The 17622-nt window shown below is 41.5% G+C and overlaps 1 protein-coding gene across 1 annotated transcript in view; it reads right to left on the bottom strand.

Annotated features, from left to right (window-relative positions):
* The window catches only part of si:dkey-215k6.1 (transmembrane protein 132C), a 116803-nt gene that overhangs the window by 72644 nt on the left and 26537 nt on the right, over positions 1 to 17622 (bottom strand). The window contains exon 2 of the mRNA XM_028578574.1: positions 1632 to 1827. Within this exon, the coding sequence (XP_028434375.1) occupies positions 1632 to 1827 (196 nt within the window). The remainder of the gene's footprint in view (positions 1 to 1631; positions 1828 to 17622) is intronic.

The raw sequence follows: 17622 nt of genomic DNA, 5'->3' as shown, positions 1-17622 counted from the left end.
TAAGATTCATGCAATGGAATGTGTATGGAAGGATTTTGAAATTAAAAAGCCAATGAATTTCTAGCACTGTATATTTATGCATTGAATTATGTATCTGAATTTTTTGCCTCTGAATTTTACTCTTGAAATTTTCAACAACTAATTTCCACATTTATTTTTTCAAGTTCATAAATTCAGAATCAAAAGTTCAACGCAAAGAAATTCAATATAAAGATTTCAGATGCAAAATACAATGTTCAAAATTCAACAGCCATTGATGCTCACAGACCCCGCTGTCAGCTGAGTCTTTCAATAGACTCAGGGACAAGTTTATTTACTCACTCGTTTGTTTAAATAACAAAACACAATTAGCCATTAAAAGATAAACAGCAACCTGTGTTATCAGCCGGTTATCAGATAACATAATTTCAATGCATAAATATTCAGTGCTAGAAATTCAATGGCTTTTTAATTTCAAAATCCGATGAAACAGATTTACTTCCATAAATGTGTCATCTTACAATTTAATTTAATTTAATTAAAAAATTAAGTAAATTTAAATTTAATTGATTTAATTTTAATTACATTTTTTATTTATTCTTTTTTTTTAATCCCCAGTGGTGAAATAGCAATTTAATATCATTTCATATCATATTCATTTAAATATCTTGGAACAATTATTGACTCAAAACGGAACTCTGAAGCAAATTGTGAAGCTGCTTGCAAAAAAAAAAGTGTCCAGCGTTTGTTTGTTTGAGGAAACTGTCGAACGTCCAAATTGCCAAAACCACGATGACCTTATTCTATCGTGCTTATATTTTTTATTTTATTATCGATTTTATATTTTCTGTGGAGTCATGGTTTGGGAACCTATCTTTAAAGAACAGCAACTCCCTGAATCAAATTGTTAAACGGTCTAGTATAGGGTCACAGCTTAGCCTAGCAGTCAGTCACAGCGGATAAGTGGCTCGATTTCAAATGACGACTACAATCCTTTGAGAATTTCAGCTTCTTCCTTCTGGGCGGAGGTTTATAGTCTCAATATGTAGAACAAAGTGATATAAAAACTGCTGTGTTCCAGCAGCCTTCACTCAGGTGAACAAGTTGTGGAAACATTGCGCAGATACAATAGAAGCACAGTTTATTTATCCATTTATTGATTTTATTTGAATGCTTCTTAAAGTGACACAGGCTCAAATACAGAACAACGAAAGTTCCGGGTCTATATGGAAAGCAGCCTTTTAAGAGGCAAACTGTGCTTGAGTCTCACCAGGAATGACACCTGCCAGCATGACGTATAAATGGGGAAGCATTCGGCGTGAAGGTAGGTGTGTAGGGCTGTACCTGCGTATCTGTGTGTCCATATTTGTGAGGCTGCTTGTCATTTCGAAACCTGCGAGGGTGAAACCTACTGTGTGTGTGTGACCAGACCAGGAGGCTTGTAGCAACAGGAGGGGGTAACAAGCTGACCTTTATAGCTTTGATCAACCTAGAGGAAGGAAATGAGCTGGGGGTATCAGCAAGAATGCTAAGAGGAGGTGGGTATTGGAGGGAAAAATCTATTCCAGCATAAGAAATGTGCTGCTGGGTATGTCATTTATGTATGCTCACAGATAACTGTATCTGTTCTCATCTATCCAGTCATCACTCACCTCAGCCAGTGGTACGATTCCCTGTATGTCTGCATTGCTGATGTAGAGGTGCGAGACTTTCTCTGTTTGTCTGGAAGTTGTCTGCATGCCAGCTGGGTACTCAATGTTCCAGTGTAAAGTCTGGGTTGGCACCAGGTTGATCACGTTATCCACCTCAAATTCCAGCTGCATCACCTCATACAATTGACTTTCCAATCTGCAAAGAAAAAGAGGGAAACAAATACATATTTGTCTATTTTAAAATCCCAAAGATTGATTGGTCTTTCCTGTAAAAACACCCTCTGATGAGCCCTGATAATAATAATAATATATCTGTATTTCAAACGCACAAGTGGGTCCATAATCCATAACCATCTTGACAGGCGAGACAATGTGAACAGTGCCCTGTATAAAAATGTCACCAGGAAATCTGAGGCAGACATTCGTACTAGCCACATTTTAAGACTGTGAATGTGAAAACAGCAGCATTGACCATGATGACCACAGAATACCATTCAGGTGTCATTTTCGTCAACACAACTTTTATGTCTACTAACTTGTGATAGAACAATGTCACAAATAATGGTAAACACACCTTTAATACAAGAGACAGAAACCACATGGTAAGGTCTGGAGTTTAATTTGTAAAATGAGAGTATTTGAGTAACCAGTGAAACACTAAACTCCTTTCTATTCAATTGTTTTTGTAAAAGAGCATAAATTAAGGGAGAGAGAGTCAATCTTTGGAGATTTTTGGAGAAAAAAATTCTGTAGTTTACATCCACACTAAGTATCTCCTGCTACTTATGAAAATGTGATTATGATGATAATAATGACAAGAATAATAAAGGGGGATGATGGTGAGGATCTTGGTAATGGAAATGATAATGAGCACTGCTGAAAAGGAGCATCTGTGGATATGTGTGCATATGTGTGTGTGTGTTTAAGTGTGTGTGGGAGAGAAATGGGGAGTCAAATAATCCCATATTAAAATAATTATACATGTTACAATTTAATGGATAGAAGCCATTCTGCTTCATGCATTCTTCAAAAATGCCTGTGCGGGTGTATTTACGGTATGTGCCTCAGTCTTTCTCTATGTTGGTACGTGTCTGTAAAAATTGTTATTTTTGCAATGCTAATGTGCTGTGCATCACCACAGACCAGTAGCCGTGCCCAAATGGTTTGTATGCAGGCTCATAACTACTTTACCTTAGATTTGCATGAAGACTTGCTAAAAGTAAGCTATATGCCCTTTAAAGCCACTGTATGAGAGTGATTCTGAGACATCACCGATCTTAAAATCATTATACAGATCTATCAGTCATTATCAGATTCAGTTTTAACTTTCTACCTGGAAAACCATGGCAACTTTTTTTTTTTTAAATATAAAATATTATCTTCTGCCTCTCTATTCTGATTCCTACATACAGAATCTTTTCTGTCATTTTGACAACTTGGATTCGTTCTGCACATCATGCCCTCACGACTTTGCAGACTTTGTCATTATCGGCTTTGCCTCTTTGCCTGTCAGGAATCCTTATTCTATGTGCTGCTTGTGTGAATCACACCCAGTTGTATCATTTATCCTCACAGAAGTTCTTTGCATCTCCTTCTTCTAGACCTAAGCCAACGATTTCCCAGTTAAGATTGGGGCTGTATTTGTATATCAGGATTGTGGTCAGATTCAGGATGACTTAATAATGAATTAATGACTAAAGAGTCATTATTTAACTAAAATGGACAAACTAAACCGGACATATTCATTAGTAGTGAATTATGTACATTCTGTGTATTGTCTTGAGAGGGGATACGTATTAACTGATCTACCGCTGAACGGCATGCTGGGTACCACTCGCTCTCTGTCGCTAGCTACGGTACATTCAAGAACAGATGAAGAAAGAGAGACCGGAGTTGTTACATTGTAGCCAGCTCAAACATTTCAAGCATCAGCGATGTTACTTTCGGAATGAACACTTTTTTTCGTGGAAATACCCTGGTCCGTATACTCATTTCTATATTTCTATAGGGATGCAACTCTGTCATGGCGGGTGTATTGCTCTGGACTGAAGGAAGCGCAGTGTCAAGTGTCAAGCTTCAAATGTGAAGTTGTTTTGATGAGCAGTTCTCAAGAAACCTGCAAGCATCAAACACCTGTTTTGATTGGGGACTGCACTACTAAAATAAAATGCCCAAACACTGCAATAAAATGCTGTGTTTATGGTGCTCTAAGCCATGGCACACAGAGCTAAAAAACCCAGTAGGTCTTAAATAAAAACACTATCTGAAATGTGACAGTACATTTTCCGCAATCAAGATAGCAGTGAAATTTACCCACTTGCAGTTCCCAGTAAGTGAAACACAAAAGGTCTCCTGGGTGGGATTTAGGAGATAAGCATTCAACACACACCACAGTCGACTGTTTCACAGCCTCAAGAAAGATGCCTTGAAAATAATTTAGATACTGTTTAGCAACAGTATCTTTAGAAAATCTCTCTGACTGTATGTCTGGCTCCATTGTTTTATTTCCCTGTCACTGACACACTCTCTTACACACACACACACACACACACACACACACACACACACACACACACGTGTCCAGTGTATAGTGGAACATTAATAAGAAAGAAAGGAGCAGCAGCAGCAGCAGCTGTAAATTGATTTTTGAGCGGACGCTTTATGTCATACACACATGCATACACACACAAACTCACACAGATATATAGGGGTTAAAGGTCACGACAAAGCCAATTGCTGAGGGTCTGTGATATCTGGCCTGTGTCTGTGTGTGTGTGTGTGTGTGTGTGTGTGTGTGTGTGTCTAGGGAGATGGGGTGAGCGATGTGTTACACAGATAGATTAAGAAGAGAAAATTGATGTGTGTCAGCTCCCCTTGACCTCTTCCAGATCCCTCCATCTTGCTCGCTTTTCTTTCATCTGTCTCTACCCATCTCTCTTCCTCTCTCTGTCTCTTACCAAACCCAAGCTGACATTATATTATGGTTATCCCATCTTTAAACTGAAAGCTTGCTTTGCTCCTGTTTAATGGCTTTGGTTACATGGAAAGATCTAGTAACAATTTTATTTAACCCTCAGCCCACCCTTAGCTTAGTAAAAGTCAAATTTGTTGTGAAAAGTATTAGTCAATGTCTATAGGTTGTATTTCTACAACAAGCATCACTGTCTTTGTGACCCTGGGCAATTATATTTCTCTGTAGGATAAAGTGTGATGAGTGCCTCGCTGAAGGACACACTAAAGAGTACAGCAGCTTCTATGTCACATGTGTCCGGCCCACATATCAATTTAGGTCCATAATACATTTTGGCCCAACTAGTTTTTGTTGCTTTATCTGAAGTTTTTGTCACTTTTGCCAACGCTGTTGGTGCTTTTTCCAGCATTTTTCAGCAGTTTTGCCAGTTTTTCAGACGTTTTTGTTGCATTTTTTGACGTTTTTTGCCCTTAGTGAAAATGAGTTTGACACCCCTGTTCTATGTGATGCTACAGAATAGCAAAGACAGACAAAAGAAGAAAGAGAAAACTTTGTCCACATTTTTTCATTTGAGTTAATGAGAATTTTTCATATTTTGGTGAGGTCCACTTATGTGTATATGTGTGTGTGTGTGTGTGTATCCATGACGGCTTGTTGTTTAACCTCAAAGGACACAGTAGCAGTAGACCTATTTCATATTTTCCAGGGAGAAACGTAAAATACAGCAGAAGTTTAGACACATACACAGCAAGACACAATGCTCTGTCACTCTCACTCTCTGTTGCTCTCACACTCACAGACACATGCACACAGGCAATGCACAAGCAACACACCTCTCTGTCTCTCACACACACACACACGTACAAAGAATCGTCCAGAAAATGTTGAGTTAGTTTGGGTGTAGTGTAATCGCTGGAGCTGAAAAAGCAATGTGTCTGCAGTGACAGGTTCATTCAGGTGTTAGCTCCGTCCCAACCACAAGGCTCCAAAACAAGATTACACTGTCCTCTAGTACGCATACGCATGCGCAAGCATGCACACAATCACACACACACAGAAAATTGTCTGCCAACACTGACAAACCAAACAAAACCTCTGTAGAAGTTGATACTTTCTCTCCATCTATGAGTGTGTTTTCCTTCAGGCAGCTATTATTCCTGTTACTGACACAGTGATGCAGGTTTTACAGTGTTGGTCTGAGGGTGTCAACTAGGTCATCTGATATTGTTTTACAGTCCTCCTCCAAACTTACGGTTTGGACACTAGACGGACCAGCTTTGGTGATCATGCATTCCTAATAAAAAGGGAATTCATTCTAATTTTTCTAAAGGTTTAAATTGGCATTGGCAATTGGCATTTAAGTGATAAAAAATCAGACAGTAAGTGGCAACCTCCAGCGGTGAAAAATTAAGCCAAAAACTACAATTTATTGAGTGGCCACTTGAGGCTGGATCCAATAGTGAGTCAATAGGTTTACAACCTGGTACAAAAAAATGGTTTTGGTATCTATAGCTAATTTCCTAGCATAATTAAGAGTGTCCCGGTTTGAGTGACAGATGGGTGCCGTCACAGGTGTCTAGCTCAGCAACCAGGCTTCATTCAGCATGTCAGTTCCACCCGTATTCTACCACTTTGCCCATTTTTTGGAGTAGACGGAGTCAGGCGTTATATGTCATCACCAATATGGTGAACCGTCACAGTACACGCAGATTACACAGCATGTAGATGGAAGCAAATTTCACAAGCATGGGTTCTGCTCGGAAAGTTTTAGCTGTATGCCGTTTGCAACATATGCTAAGTTTAATGCAACAAACTGATTGCCGTGCATGTCAGTCACACTATGGTGAACACAAATGAAATGTGAGGCCTCCACAGCAGTGTTTCAGTAGACATTAAAGTTATTAATCTAGTTTGATGGCAAGCTATACATTAATGCCAACATGCTTACCTACAATTTAAACACAACAGTCTCAAACCCCTGTTTTGGGGGGGTTGTAGAAAGGCATTCATGCTATGTTTAGAAAATCCTGTCTGAGACAAAAATGCATGACAGGGTGAAGAAAACTGGTTACACCACAACACATAAATTACAACAATTCAGCACAAAACAACTCTCTGAACCCTTCAAAGAGTAAGAACATCTGAAGGTGCACTTTTATTCCTGACTCACCTGTGTTTATACCTGTGTGATAATTTGGTACACAGCAAGACGGACAGACACAGATCTCTATGATAGTGAATGTTTCTCTGCCTATAGAGGCTGGCCTGACTTAGACTATAAACCCAGATAAAAAGATACACTTCTGGCAGCAGAGAGTGTTTTGAGAGACATGCAGGCTGGATACACTTCTTACGCTTGTGTGTAACTGGTTTGGCCCTTCTGGAGTCTCAGAGCTGATTAAAAGAGATGATTGACAATTTTTTTTCTCTGTTTATCTATTTAGCCTCAATTAAACAATTTAGTTTCCAGGCTGGGTCAACAGAGATACAATTTGCAGCCTCACTAATCTGTTCTTGCCTCATTCTTAGTCACCTTTCTGTTTTATTGTCTCTTCACCTGCATGTCCGTCTCTCCATTGATCCATCAGTTTATCTGGATTTTACGGCTGCCACTTTGATACAGACTAAAATATCTCAACAAATATTTTATGGATTGCCATTAAAGTTTTGTACGGACCCTAATTGTCTACAGTGGATGACTCCTAGTAACTTTGGTAATAACAAAGGTAACACCACCATCAAGTTGACTTTTGTGGCTTTGAAAGTTCTCAACAACTATTGCATGGACTGGCATAACATTTTGTACAGACATACTGTACCTTGTTACCTAGGATGAATTGTCATAAATTTGGTGATACTCTACCAACATTATCAGGTAAACATTTTAATATGACACTCTGGGCTAGATTTACTAACACTAGCGCAGTTTGCGCTGCGTCTGTTTACGCGAGTTCGGTAATAGCGCACGCTATGCTTCCACATTTTGCGTAGTATTTATCAACCCTGACACCCATCAGGCAATCAGCGTCTTTCTCCGCCCACTATAACGTAAATTGCGCTGTAGCGAAGCGGTACTTGTGCTATGATATGGCTGAGTGCAGACTGTGATATTCCCACTGCTGATGCTATGACTGTTTGAAATGATCCTGATGCCAATATTTGTAATGTAGCGAGGAGTTTAACAACTGCTGGAATGGGATGTGAACGCCGAGTGGGAGATTCAATTTCATCTTTGATTTCTTCCAGTAACTCTAATATTGCATGGCTGCTTGATCTGTAACGCTAAATGATGTTGTGTTCACTGACAAAGTGTGATTCTTATGTTAAAAACATTTTCAGCCTCGCCTATGTCTTCGTCTTGCTCAAATTACTGTTGCCATTTCACCAGCGGCATAAAGGTCTACGAGGAAACTCGATTGCGACTGGTTTAGACCTGCTTTTAAGAGGCGGAGAATTTCCCCCTCAGAATAGAGATGCGCTCTTACTGACAGTCTTTGTAAATACCACGGAATATATAATTAGGCGCACTTTGCGCTTATCCTCCCACCTTGTTGGGTGGAACTCCCACTTTCCCCACAACCCTCCCACGAACGCATATTGAAAGCGCAACTTGTCTCTTCTCGCTCACGTGGCAGACAATCTGCGGTTTTACCCAAGTGCGCCCTGTTTGTAAATAGCCCGCATCGGTTACGTCCGTCTTTGCGACCAAATAGCGCCTGGAAACAGGCGCAAACGGCTTGATAAATCTAGCCCTCTGTATGTAGTGCTAATTACCAAATCTTAGCATGCTAAATTAAGATGGTAAACATTATACCTGCTAAACATCAGCATGTCAGCAGTGTCATTGTGAGCAATTACACAAGATGGCGCCGCGGATGGTAGGCTCGGTACTTCGCTTTGTTATTTTTTCTGCAGTTTTTCACCAGTAACTTTTACCAGAGAGGAACTCTTAAACATCAGGCAAACCTCTACAGGAACTTTTTCTCCGGTTTTCACAAACCCAGCAAGTTTTTCTGAAATCCTGGTTGGAGGCGCCGCAGTTCTCCTTGGAATCTGCCGGAGACGCAGACGTGGGAAACAAGCGGGAGCGCTGGTGAAATTAAGGAAGTAGGGACTACGCACCTCGCTTCCAGCCATTCAACTGGCAAACGTCCGGTCCCTGGAAAACAAGATGGATGAGCTGCTGCTTCTCAACCAAAACAACTAAGACTTTTACAGATCCGACCCCATGTGTTTCACTAAAACCTGGCTCTGTGAACGCATCCCGGACAGCGCACTTCAGCTGCTTGGTTTCCAACTCATCTGGGCGGACCGCAACACAGAGCCTTCGGGGAAAACGAAAGGCGGAGGAATCTGCTTCTATTTAAACAAAGGTTGGTGTACAGATCCTACAGTGCTGAAAAAGACGTGCAGCCCTCACTTAGAGACTCTTTTCATAAACTGTAAACCCTTCTATTCTCCGCAGGAGTTCTCCTCGTTTGTTATGGTCGGTGTTTACATACCACCACAAGCCTGCGTAGCAGACGGGTTACAACAGCTAGTCGACCAGATAACAGACAGAGAGAAAAAACACTCTGACTCTCTCCCCATTATTGTTGGGGATTTTAACAGCGCCAAACTCAAAAACATACTGGACCACTGTTACACAGTTTTAAAGGATGCCTGTTGCACCGTTTCCCGGGCAGCTCTAGGACTCTCCGACCTCTGTCTGCTTCATCTCATCCCAATCTACAGGCAAAAACTACAAATGTCTAAACCTGTGGCAAAGACTGTAAAGAAATGGACAAGGGAATCAAAGCTGGAGTTGCAGGCTTGCTTTGACTGCACCAACTGGAGCGTTTTTGAAGCAGCACCTACACACCTCAATGACCTCACCGACACTGTAACTTCTTACATCAGTTTTTGCGAGGACATCTGTGTGCAAACCAAGACCTTCTGCGCATACAACAGCAAACCTTGGTTCACTCCTAATCTTTGGAAGCTGCGTCAAGCCAAAGAGGACGCCTACAGTAGTGGGGACCGGGACCTATACAAGCAGGTCAGGAACAAGCTGACAAAGGAGATCAAGGTAGCCAAAAGAAGCTACAGTGAGAAACAAAAAAATAGCCTCTCAGCCAATCACACTGCATCAGTTTGGAGAGGCCTGCAACAGATCACGGATTACAAGAGACAATCCCCCCACCCTGCAGAAAATCCCACTGGCTGACAACCTGAACAACTTTTACTGCACACGTACAAAAGGTTTTCTGTCAACATCCATCCCTCTCCCCCCACTTGTGCTAACAATCCGCGAGAAAGATCAGGATCCAGGCTCCAGGATTAAATGCAACCAAGAAAATGATAGCTCAGCGCTGGCTCCCCCCCTCACTCGCTTTGTATAAAACAGTGGTTGGCTTATTTTCTGGACATAGTTATGCTTGAGCTCTCTACAGCAAGGATCAACAAAGCCAAATCATCAACCATCAGCCTATGGGAAAGCGCAGCAGCACAATAGACTTAATGACCTCAGCCCCACAAGAACTAAAGGAAAGTAATTAGGCAAGGTGTGGTTTCTGTTTGTTTGTTTTGTTTTGTTTTCCTCAAGGCTGCATAGGGTGGGGGTGGGAGAGGGTTTTTGTTCTTGTTCAATTTGTGTTTCTCTGTAATGTGCGCCATCTGACATTGCCTGTCACATATTGTGGAATTTGTTTTGTATGTCTGAAGGTGCTAATAAAAAGTTGATCGCAAAAAAATAAAAATACAAAAAAAGGCTCCAGGACCTGTTGGTGTGTCCCCCCTCTTGTCTGTGAGTCTGTGCTGAACAGCTGGCGACAATCTTCTTGCAGATCTTTAACCGGTCCCTGGAGCTGTGTGAAGTGCCCTCCTGCTTCAAATGCTCCACCATCATCCCAGTCCCTAAAAAAACCCTTCATCACAGGATTAAATAACTACAGGCCTGTCGCCCTGACGTCTGTGTTCATGAAATCCTTTGAAAGACTGGTGTTGAGCCACCTGAAGGACATAACGGGACACCTGCTGGACTACCTGCAGTTTGCCTACAGGGCAAACAGGTCGGCGGATGATGCTGTCAACATGGGACTGCAATACATCCTGCACCACCTCAACTCCCCAGGGACGTATGCCAGGGTCCTGTTTGTGAACTTCAGCTCAGCGTTCAACACCATCATCCCTGAACTCCTACATCAGAAGCTCACCCAGTTCTCAGTGCCTGCTGCCACCTGTCAGTGGATCATCAGCTTCCTGATTGACAGGCAACAGCATTTCAGATAGGGGAGCATCTCATCCAAAACCCGGTCCATCAGCACTGGTGCCCCATAGGGGTGTGTCCTCTCCCCGCTGCTCTTCGCCCTCTACACCAATGACTTCACATCAAAGAACCCGTCTGACACCACCATCATTGGTTTGATCCAGGATGGTGATGAGTCTGCTTACAGACAGGAGGTGGAACAGCTGATCCAATGATGCAGTCAGAACCACCTGGAGTTAAACCCCAAGAAGACTGTGGAGATGACAGAGGACTTTAGGAGAAGTCCCCCTCCCCCACTCCCCCCCTCACCATCCAGAACGACACAGTGTCCACTGTGGATTCCTTTAGGTTCCTGGGATCAACCATTTCACAGGGCCTAAAATGGTCTCCCCACATTGACTCTTTCCAGAAAAAGGCCCAGCAGAGGTTATACTTCCTGCGACAGCTAAGTAAGTTTAATCTGTCTAAGGAGCTGCTGATCACTTTCTACTCAGCCATCATTCAGTCTGTCATCTGCCCCTTCATCACTTTCTGGTTTGGGTCAGCCACCAAACGGGACAGGGCCAGACTGCAACGAACAATTAGGGCTGCAGAGAGGATCATTGGAGGTGACCTTCCCTCCATCCAGGACCTGTACCGGTCCAGGGTCAGGAAAAGGGCAGCAAAAATCTCTGCAGACCCCTCACATCCTGGTCACAAACTGTTCAAACTCCTTCCCTCTGGTAGGCAATACAGGGCACTGTTTGCCGACACAAAGACAGTTTCTTTCCCCAAGCAGTGCTGTTAAACGCTCAGAAATAGCCCCCACCGTTACACTGAACAAAGTCAATCAACACTGTTCTGCTCATCTACCTCATGCATATTTATTATTGTAAATTCTGTTGTATTGTTATAGTGTATACTTAACAGTATTTTTTTATGTATTTCTTACTGTCCATTCTGTTTTTTATTCTTTATTCTCTCTATGTTAAGTGAGTGTTGTTTGATTGAGATATTAACATGTTGAAGTTAGCATTTCACAGAGCTGTTAGCGTGGCTGCAGTCTCTAAGTCTCATTGAAGTGAACACACAGCAACATCTTTAAAATACAGCACTAATTAAGAGACAGTTAAAGTTAAACCAGCTTTGTGTGGGCAGTGTGTTTAGAAACGGTTGTCCATAGTTAACTCGTGATTAATCACAAATTTATCACAATATTTTTTATGTGTTGTAAATTTACTTTATTTTCTTTTTTAAGTGTTAAATGCTCAAGTGGTATTTGAGACTCAACGTACTCCGGTGGTAACTCAGTTCAAATCCACAGTACATGCAAATAACTTAAGTCTTGTCGAGAGAACCATCTGGAGGGGCTTTGAAACGGAACTGTTTTGGTTATTCAAAGGTAGTAATTCCCAGTCACTGATTTTTGTCCTTTACTCATCCTCAACCCGTCCCTACGAGCCTAGACACTGGTCCAATATTCATCTCACTACCCTGTGACCACTAAGCAGGCTACATGGGGTTACACATGCACACAGTCTTTCGCTCAATCCATCTCCCTCTCACACACGGTAACAGCTATGGCGGTGTGGTAAGTAATGGGCTTTTTCATCTTTCCTTTTTTAGTTGTTGTGTGATTGCATATAGACCTTTCCCTGTCACGCACAGACCCCCTATCGAGCACCTATAAACACACACACACACACACACACACACACACACACACACACACACACACACACACACACACACACACACACACCCTGAGACACCTCCAATGGCCTTGCCGTAGAAGTGGATACACAGTCACTGACCCGTTCATCTCTCTGTCACAGCTTTAATAAGAGACACACTTTGAACCGTTTCTTACACACACACATCCTCACATTACATTAAATTACATTTGAAGTCATTTAGCTGATCCTTTTATCTAAAGTGACTTCCAATAAGTGCATTCAACCATAAAGGTACAAACTCGGAACAGCAAGAATCACGTAGAAGAAGTAGATAGCTTCAAATAAGCCACACAGAGTTCCACATGTAAGTGCCCACTGTACAGTAAGCACAACATGTACGTGCAATTTTTATTTATTTTTATAGCTATCATCACATCATCGCTTGAGTGATAGTCAAGTCTCACACTTAACTAGATAAATTGCCACACCCAATATATGCCAGATACACACAGATGCACACTCTAGATTGCTGCTGGAGCATCTGATCTGAAACTCAAACTGATTAGATTTACTTTCGAGAGAGAGAGAGAGAGAGAGAGAGAGAGAGAGAGAGAGAGAGAGAGAGAGATTTGGCTCATGTGTTCCCTTTGGCGTTTACAATATTCATCAGTGAGTATAAATTACATTTGAAATTAATATAAGTATTGTGGTTATTATGATATTATGATATTTATTGAGGATTCCACTTTTTTCTTAAAACTTGTATTGTTTTTTTAGAGATCAGCTCAGTGTGGCTTCTCTGTTATTCACACCCCATTGCTGACCCCTTGCTGGTTTTTCCTCCTGAGGAGAAGCAGGTGGTAGTTAAAGGAAAATCTCTCCCTCTACCTAAGTCACCCTCAAAGTTGCACAATCGATCCACACACATACACGCACACACACACACACACACACACACACACACACACACACACACACACACACACACACACACACACCATGTAGCAAGTGCAGGGAGGACAGTTTGTCTTATCAAAGTGTACTGTAGGAAAGTGGTGGTCTTGGGGGAAATTCAAAGGACAATAGAGAACAAACACACACCAACAGACATGCACCGCTGGCAAGAGGAAACACCACCTGGGAGAATACAAGGCAGGAAAGGAAGGATGGAAAAGGGAGAAGGACAAGACAAAAGGCAAAGGATTTTTTTTTCTCTTTTTGCTAAGAGGAAGTTGTCCCTTGCAGCATTTCCCCTCAGCACCCGCACAGCCAGGCTGACAGCAGGTGTGTGTATGTGTGTGTGTCTGTGTGTGTGTTACACAGAGCGAGGGACACTGGGGGTTTTGTAGAGAAATATCTGATATGAGACAACCACAACATAGACGTAAAGGATAGACAGACAGAGAGAGACAAAGAGATAAAAAGCACCACATGGAAACGAAAGTTAATAACACCGCCCCACACATGCACACATACACACACACACACACACACACACACACACATATATACATACAACATACATACATACACAGTCAGAGATGTGTTAGCTGCAACAGAGGAAGACAGAAGTAAAGGCAAGGCGACGCCACTGTCACAGCCATCACCCACCTTCACCTTTACTGTGTGTGAGAGAGAGAGAGAGAGAGCGTGTGTGTGTGACAGCTGGACGCAGATATGCAACGCACCGCCGCAGACAACCCCTGTCAGTTTGGCTTAAGACAACCCTGAACTGTGTTTGTGTGTGTGTGAGAGAGAGCGCATTTCATTGTGTGTATTTCGCCCTAGTCTATATCCTTCACGTTCCACTTCCGGGATTGCTCCAGTGCTGCAGGAAATTCCGCCGGATGCATGTATTTTCCTTTTCCATCCGCTTTCTTTGTGTTGGAATTTTAAATTCGGTGGATTTATGAGGACTATTGTTAACTCCTCTTCAGATCTGTACATGGTAAATTGAGACAGCTAGCTTGACTATCTGTCCAATCTAAGTTTTCCCTCATAAGACTATTTTGCAGCAGCTCTGTTTAGCACCGCCCATGACAATTCTGATTGGTATAAAAAAAATAAATGCCATTAAACCTGAGCACGTTTTCATCCAATCCCCGAATGCTATGTGGAGTAGCCAGACTCTCCTTCAGTACGCTTAGGAGGATGGTCTGGCAAAGTGAGATTAATTTCGCCCCAATATGGAAGTTCAGGTGCAATCAGCCTTTCACACTTAATTGCAACACGTCAATGCAGACTTGGTTTCAGACATGCAACCATCCATTCAACACACACCCGCTGATTCTTTTTAACCTGGTTTAGCCTTCACTGACTAGCTGTCAAATCTTGGTTGCCATCAGTTACCAGACCCTATAATGTCAAGAGAAATGGGAAGAAAAGATAATAGCGAGAGAGCGAGGAGTCGGGTGCTATTTTAAACTCTCCGGTAGGACAAGCTACATTATAAGAATGTAAAATACTAAATACGTAATGACTGATCTTGTTGATGCAGCATAATAAAAGAACAGTTGTGTGTTCTCAATGCCAGGTAACCTCAGCTAGGGAGGATCAGTAGACTGCTGTGTTTTCAGTTGTGTTATTTCACTTTGTTCTCTCCATCTGCTTTTTAAAATGGTTTGTGATGTTTCTTTTCTATCTCTATAAAATGTTTTGATTGATTTTGCTTTCTTTTGATAAATACGAGAGGTGCGTCGGGCCGCTCTCCTCCCAGTGAGCTGCGACACACTTTATGGTCCTACTGATGTGTGTTGTCACCATGACAACTAACAACAATCGCCATTTTCAGTTCAAGGCCCTTTCTTTCCATTTTATTTCTATGGATTCTTGTATGTATACAATTTCTGTCAAACGTGATTGATATCTGGGAAATATCTGGAAATGAGATGGAGACTGAACAAATGCTGAGTACAATGAGTTCAGACTAATGCAGCTTTATTCACATTGAATGAAACATACTTTCATGAAAGGGAGAACAGTTGACATGCACCAAATGTATATGCCAAGGTTTCTCTCCTAGAAAGGAAGATAACCATGTGTACACGCTCCTAAGAGCATGTACCCATAGTGTCTCTACGAACATCAGAATAACTCCTCCTACATACAAGATATAAAATACATTTGAAACATGTAGGCTGAAATATCCTGAAATTTATTTTCTAATAGATGCACACTGTCTAAATGTAAGTCCAACCCTGCTGATGTTTCAATTCCAGCTGTGGCCCACACTGAGTAAATAAAATACAAACACTAATTTGGAAAAAGAAGAAATTAAAAAAATGCATCATGTTGACAAGCTTTGAGATAATAGACTGAAATAAACCAACACAAAAAAGGACACAGTCACACTGTCTTTCTTTGATAACACACAGATAGTTACAGCTTGCATGAACAGAGACCTAATTGGCTGCAGCACACACACACATATATACACACACACACACACACAAACATAGGTTTAGTGCAACAGAACAACAAATAATAAATTTAATGTAATTTACTTTACTTTTATTTTATTTTATTTTAAAGATAATAGCAACATTTTGTTCCAGTCTTCCATTCAGCCATATTGGCAATATTTGAGCCAAACGGACATGAATTAACTTTTTTTTTTTATGACAGAAAATGGCTAATTTCTTTTAAGACATTTTGTCAACACTAGTTAAGTTTCCATCCACTTGTCAATCGAATTACCTGAAGTTCGGTAAAAAAAACTAAAGCCGAATAAATCCGGTAAAAGTGTTTTTCCATCCAACGGCTTTAATGCGAATAAAAACCTGTGTGACATCACATTCTGTTTTGCGGTCAAATTGGTATATCAAATTGATTTGAGACATTTTATGGTGTTTCCATTCATTTTTGCAATGAATTGCACAACATTCAAGCAAACATTTGCGAACAAAGTTTTGCTGGACAAAATCATACTTCATCTACCTACATATGAGCAATAATTGCAGAAGTTGCAATAGTCAGTCCCTCCAGGATTTCGCGGCCTTTTTTGAGAGTGTTGCGGCCCAAAATGCCTGATTTCATGGGAGCTTTTGTAAAAAATTGCAATATCTTTTGTATGTTTGTTGCAATGAAGTTGCAGTAGACAGTGAAAGTTGCAAAAAATGTTGGTATAATATGAAAATTGCTGGTGGATTTAAGACAAAAAATAATAATTTATTAAATTAATCAAATATGAACATATGTGTCAGAGGCTTGTTGATCTTTACATTGTTAGTTAATTTCCTATCCTGCCCTGGGCTGGGACTCACATTCATACGGTTTGATAAAGTACTGACTTTAACTTATCATTGCACTTACAATAACGAGCGCAGCTGTCCTCAAATTATGTCATCATGTTGTCTCATATCCGGTTTTTCCTGCATCCACCGTGTGTGTTGTTTGTTTGTGTGTGTGTGTCTGTGTGTGTGTGTTTGTGTGTGTGTGTGCAAGCGTCAGTCGCGGGGGGAACGGAGCAGCAGAGAGCCGACAGCCAGGATTGAAATGGCAGCAACTTCAGCGACTTTTAAATTGTTACAGTCTACTTTGATGTTGTATACAGGTTGGCAGGATGGTCTGAAATGTTTTGCACGGTCTTTTGCTGTACGTTTTGTTGGTAAATGTGAGATGTTCGAGTCTCGTCTTCATATCACAAACAAGGAAATGATCAACCCGTTCTCACTCCCGCTTGGTCATTGGCTCTCAGAGCGCACGTGGGACTGCTGTGATTGGTTGAAGTCACAGGAAACTTCAGGTTATTAGTCAAATTTGTGGAAAAGTTGCGGTGATTGGTCAAAATTGCAAGTCACACCAAATTCACAGTGACTGGTTGAATTTGCGTGAATTGGCGCGATAGCGACCTCGCCAAATCCTGGAGGGACTGAATAGTGCTTATGTGCCAGCTGATAGCGACATATCAAGCTATAATAAGAAAACAACGACGGCATCAACAAATTGCTATGATGATGCAGATGCACGTAAATGCCCGACGACAACGGAGGCGGCCTGTGGTGTGGGTACGAGAGCGCTCCACAGTTCTGAAAGATTGTGGTTTAAAGTCACTTCACAGAAACCCTTTGGTTGAAGCATTTTTGGATTTGACCTTTTACTGGCCCGTCCCTAGAAAGG

The sequence above is a fragment of the Perca flavescens genome, chromosome 5, assembly GCF_004354835.1.
Source record: "Perca flavescens isolate YP-PL-M2 chromosome 5, PFLA_1.0, whole genome shotgun sequence".
Taxonomy (NCBI): Eukaryota; Metazoa; Chordata; class Actinopteri; order Perciformes; family Percidae; genus Perca; species Perca flavescens.
Note: the sequence above shows the minus strand (reverse complement) of the source record. Positions and strands in the feature narration are given on the sequence as shown.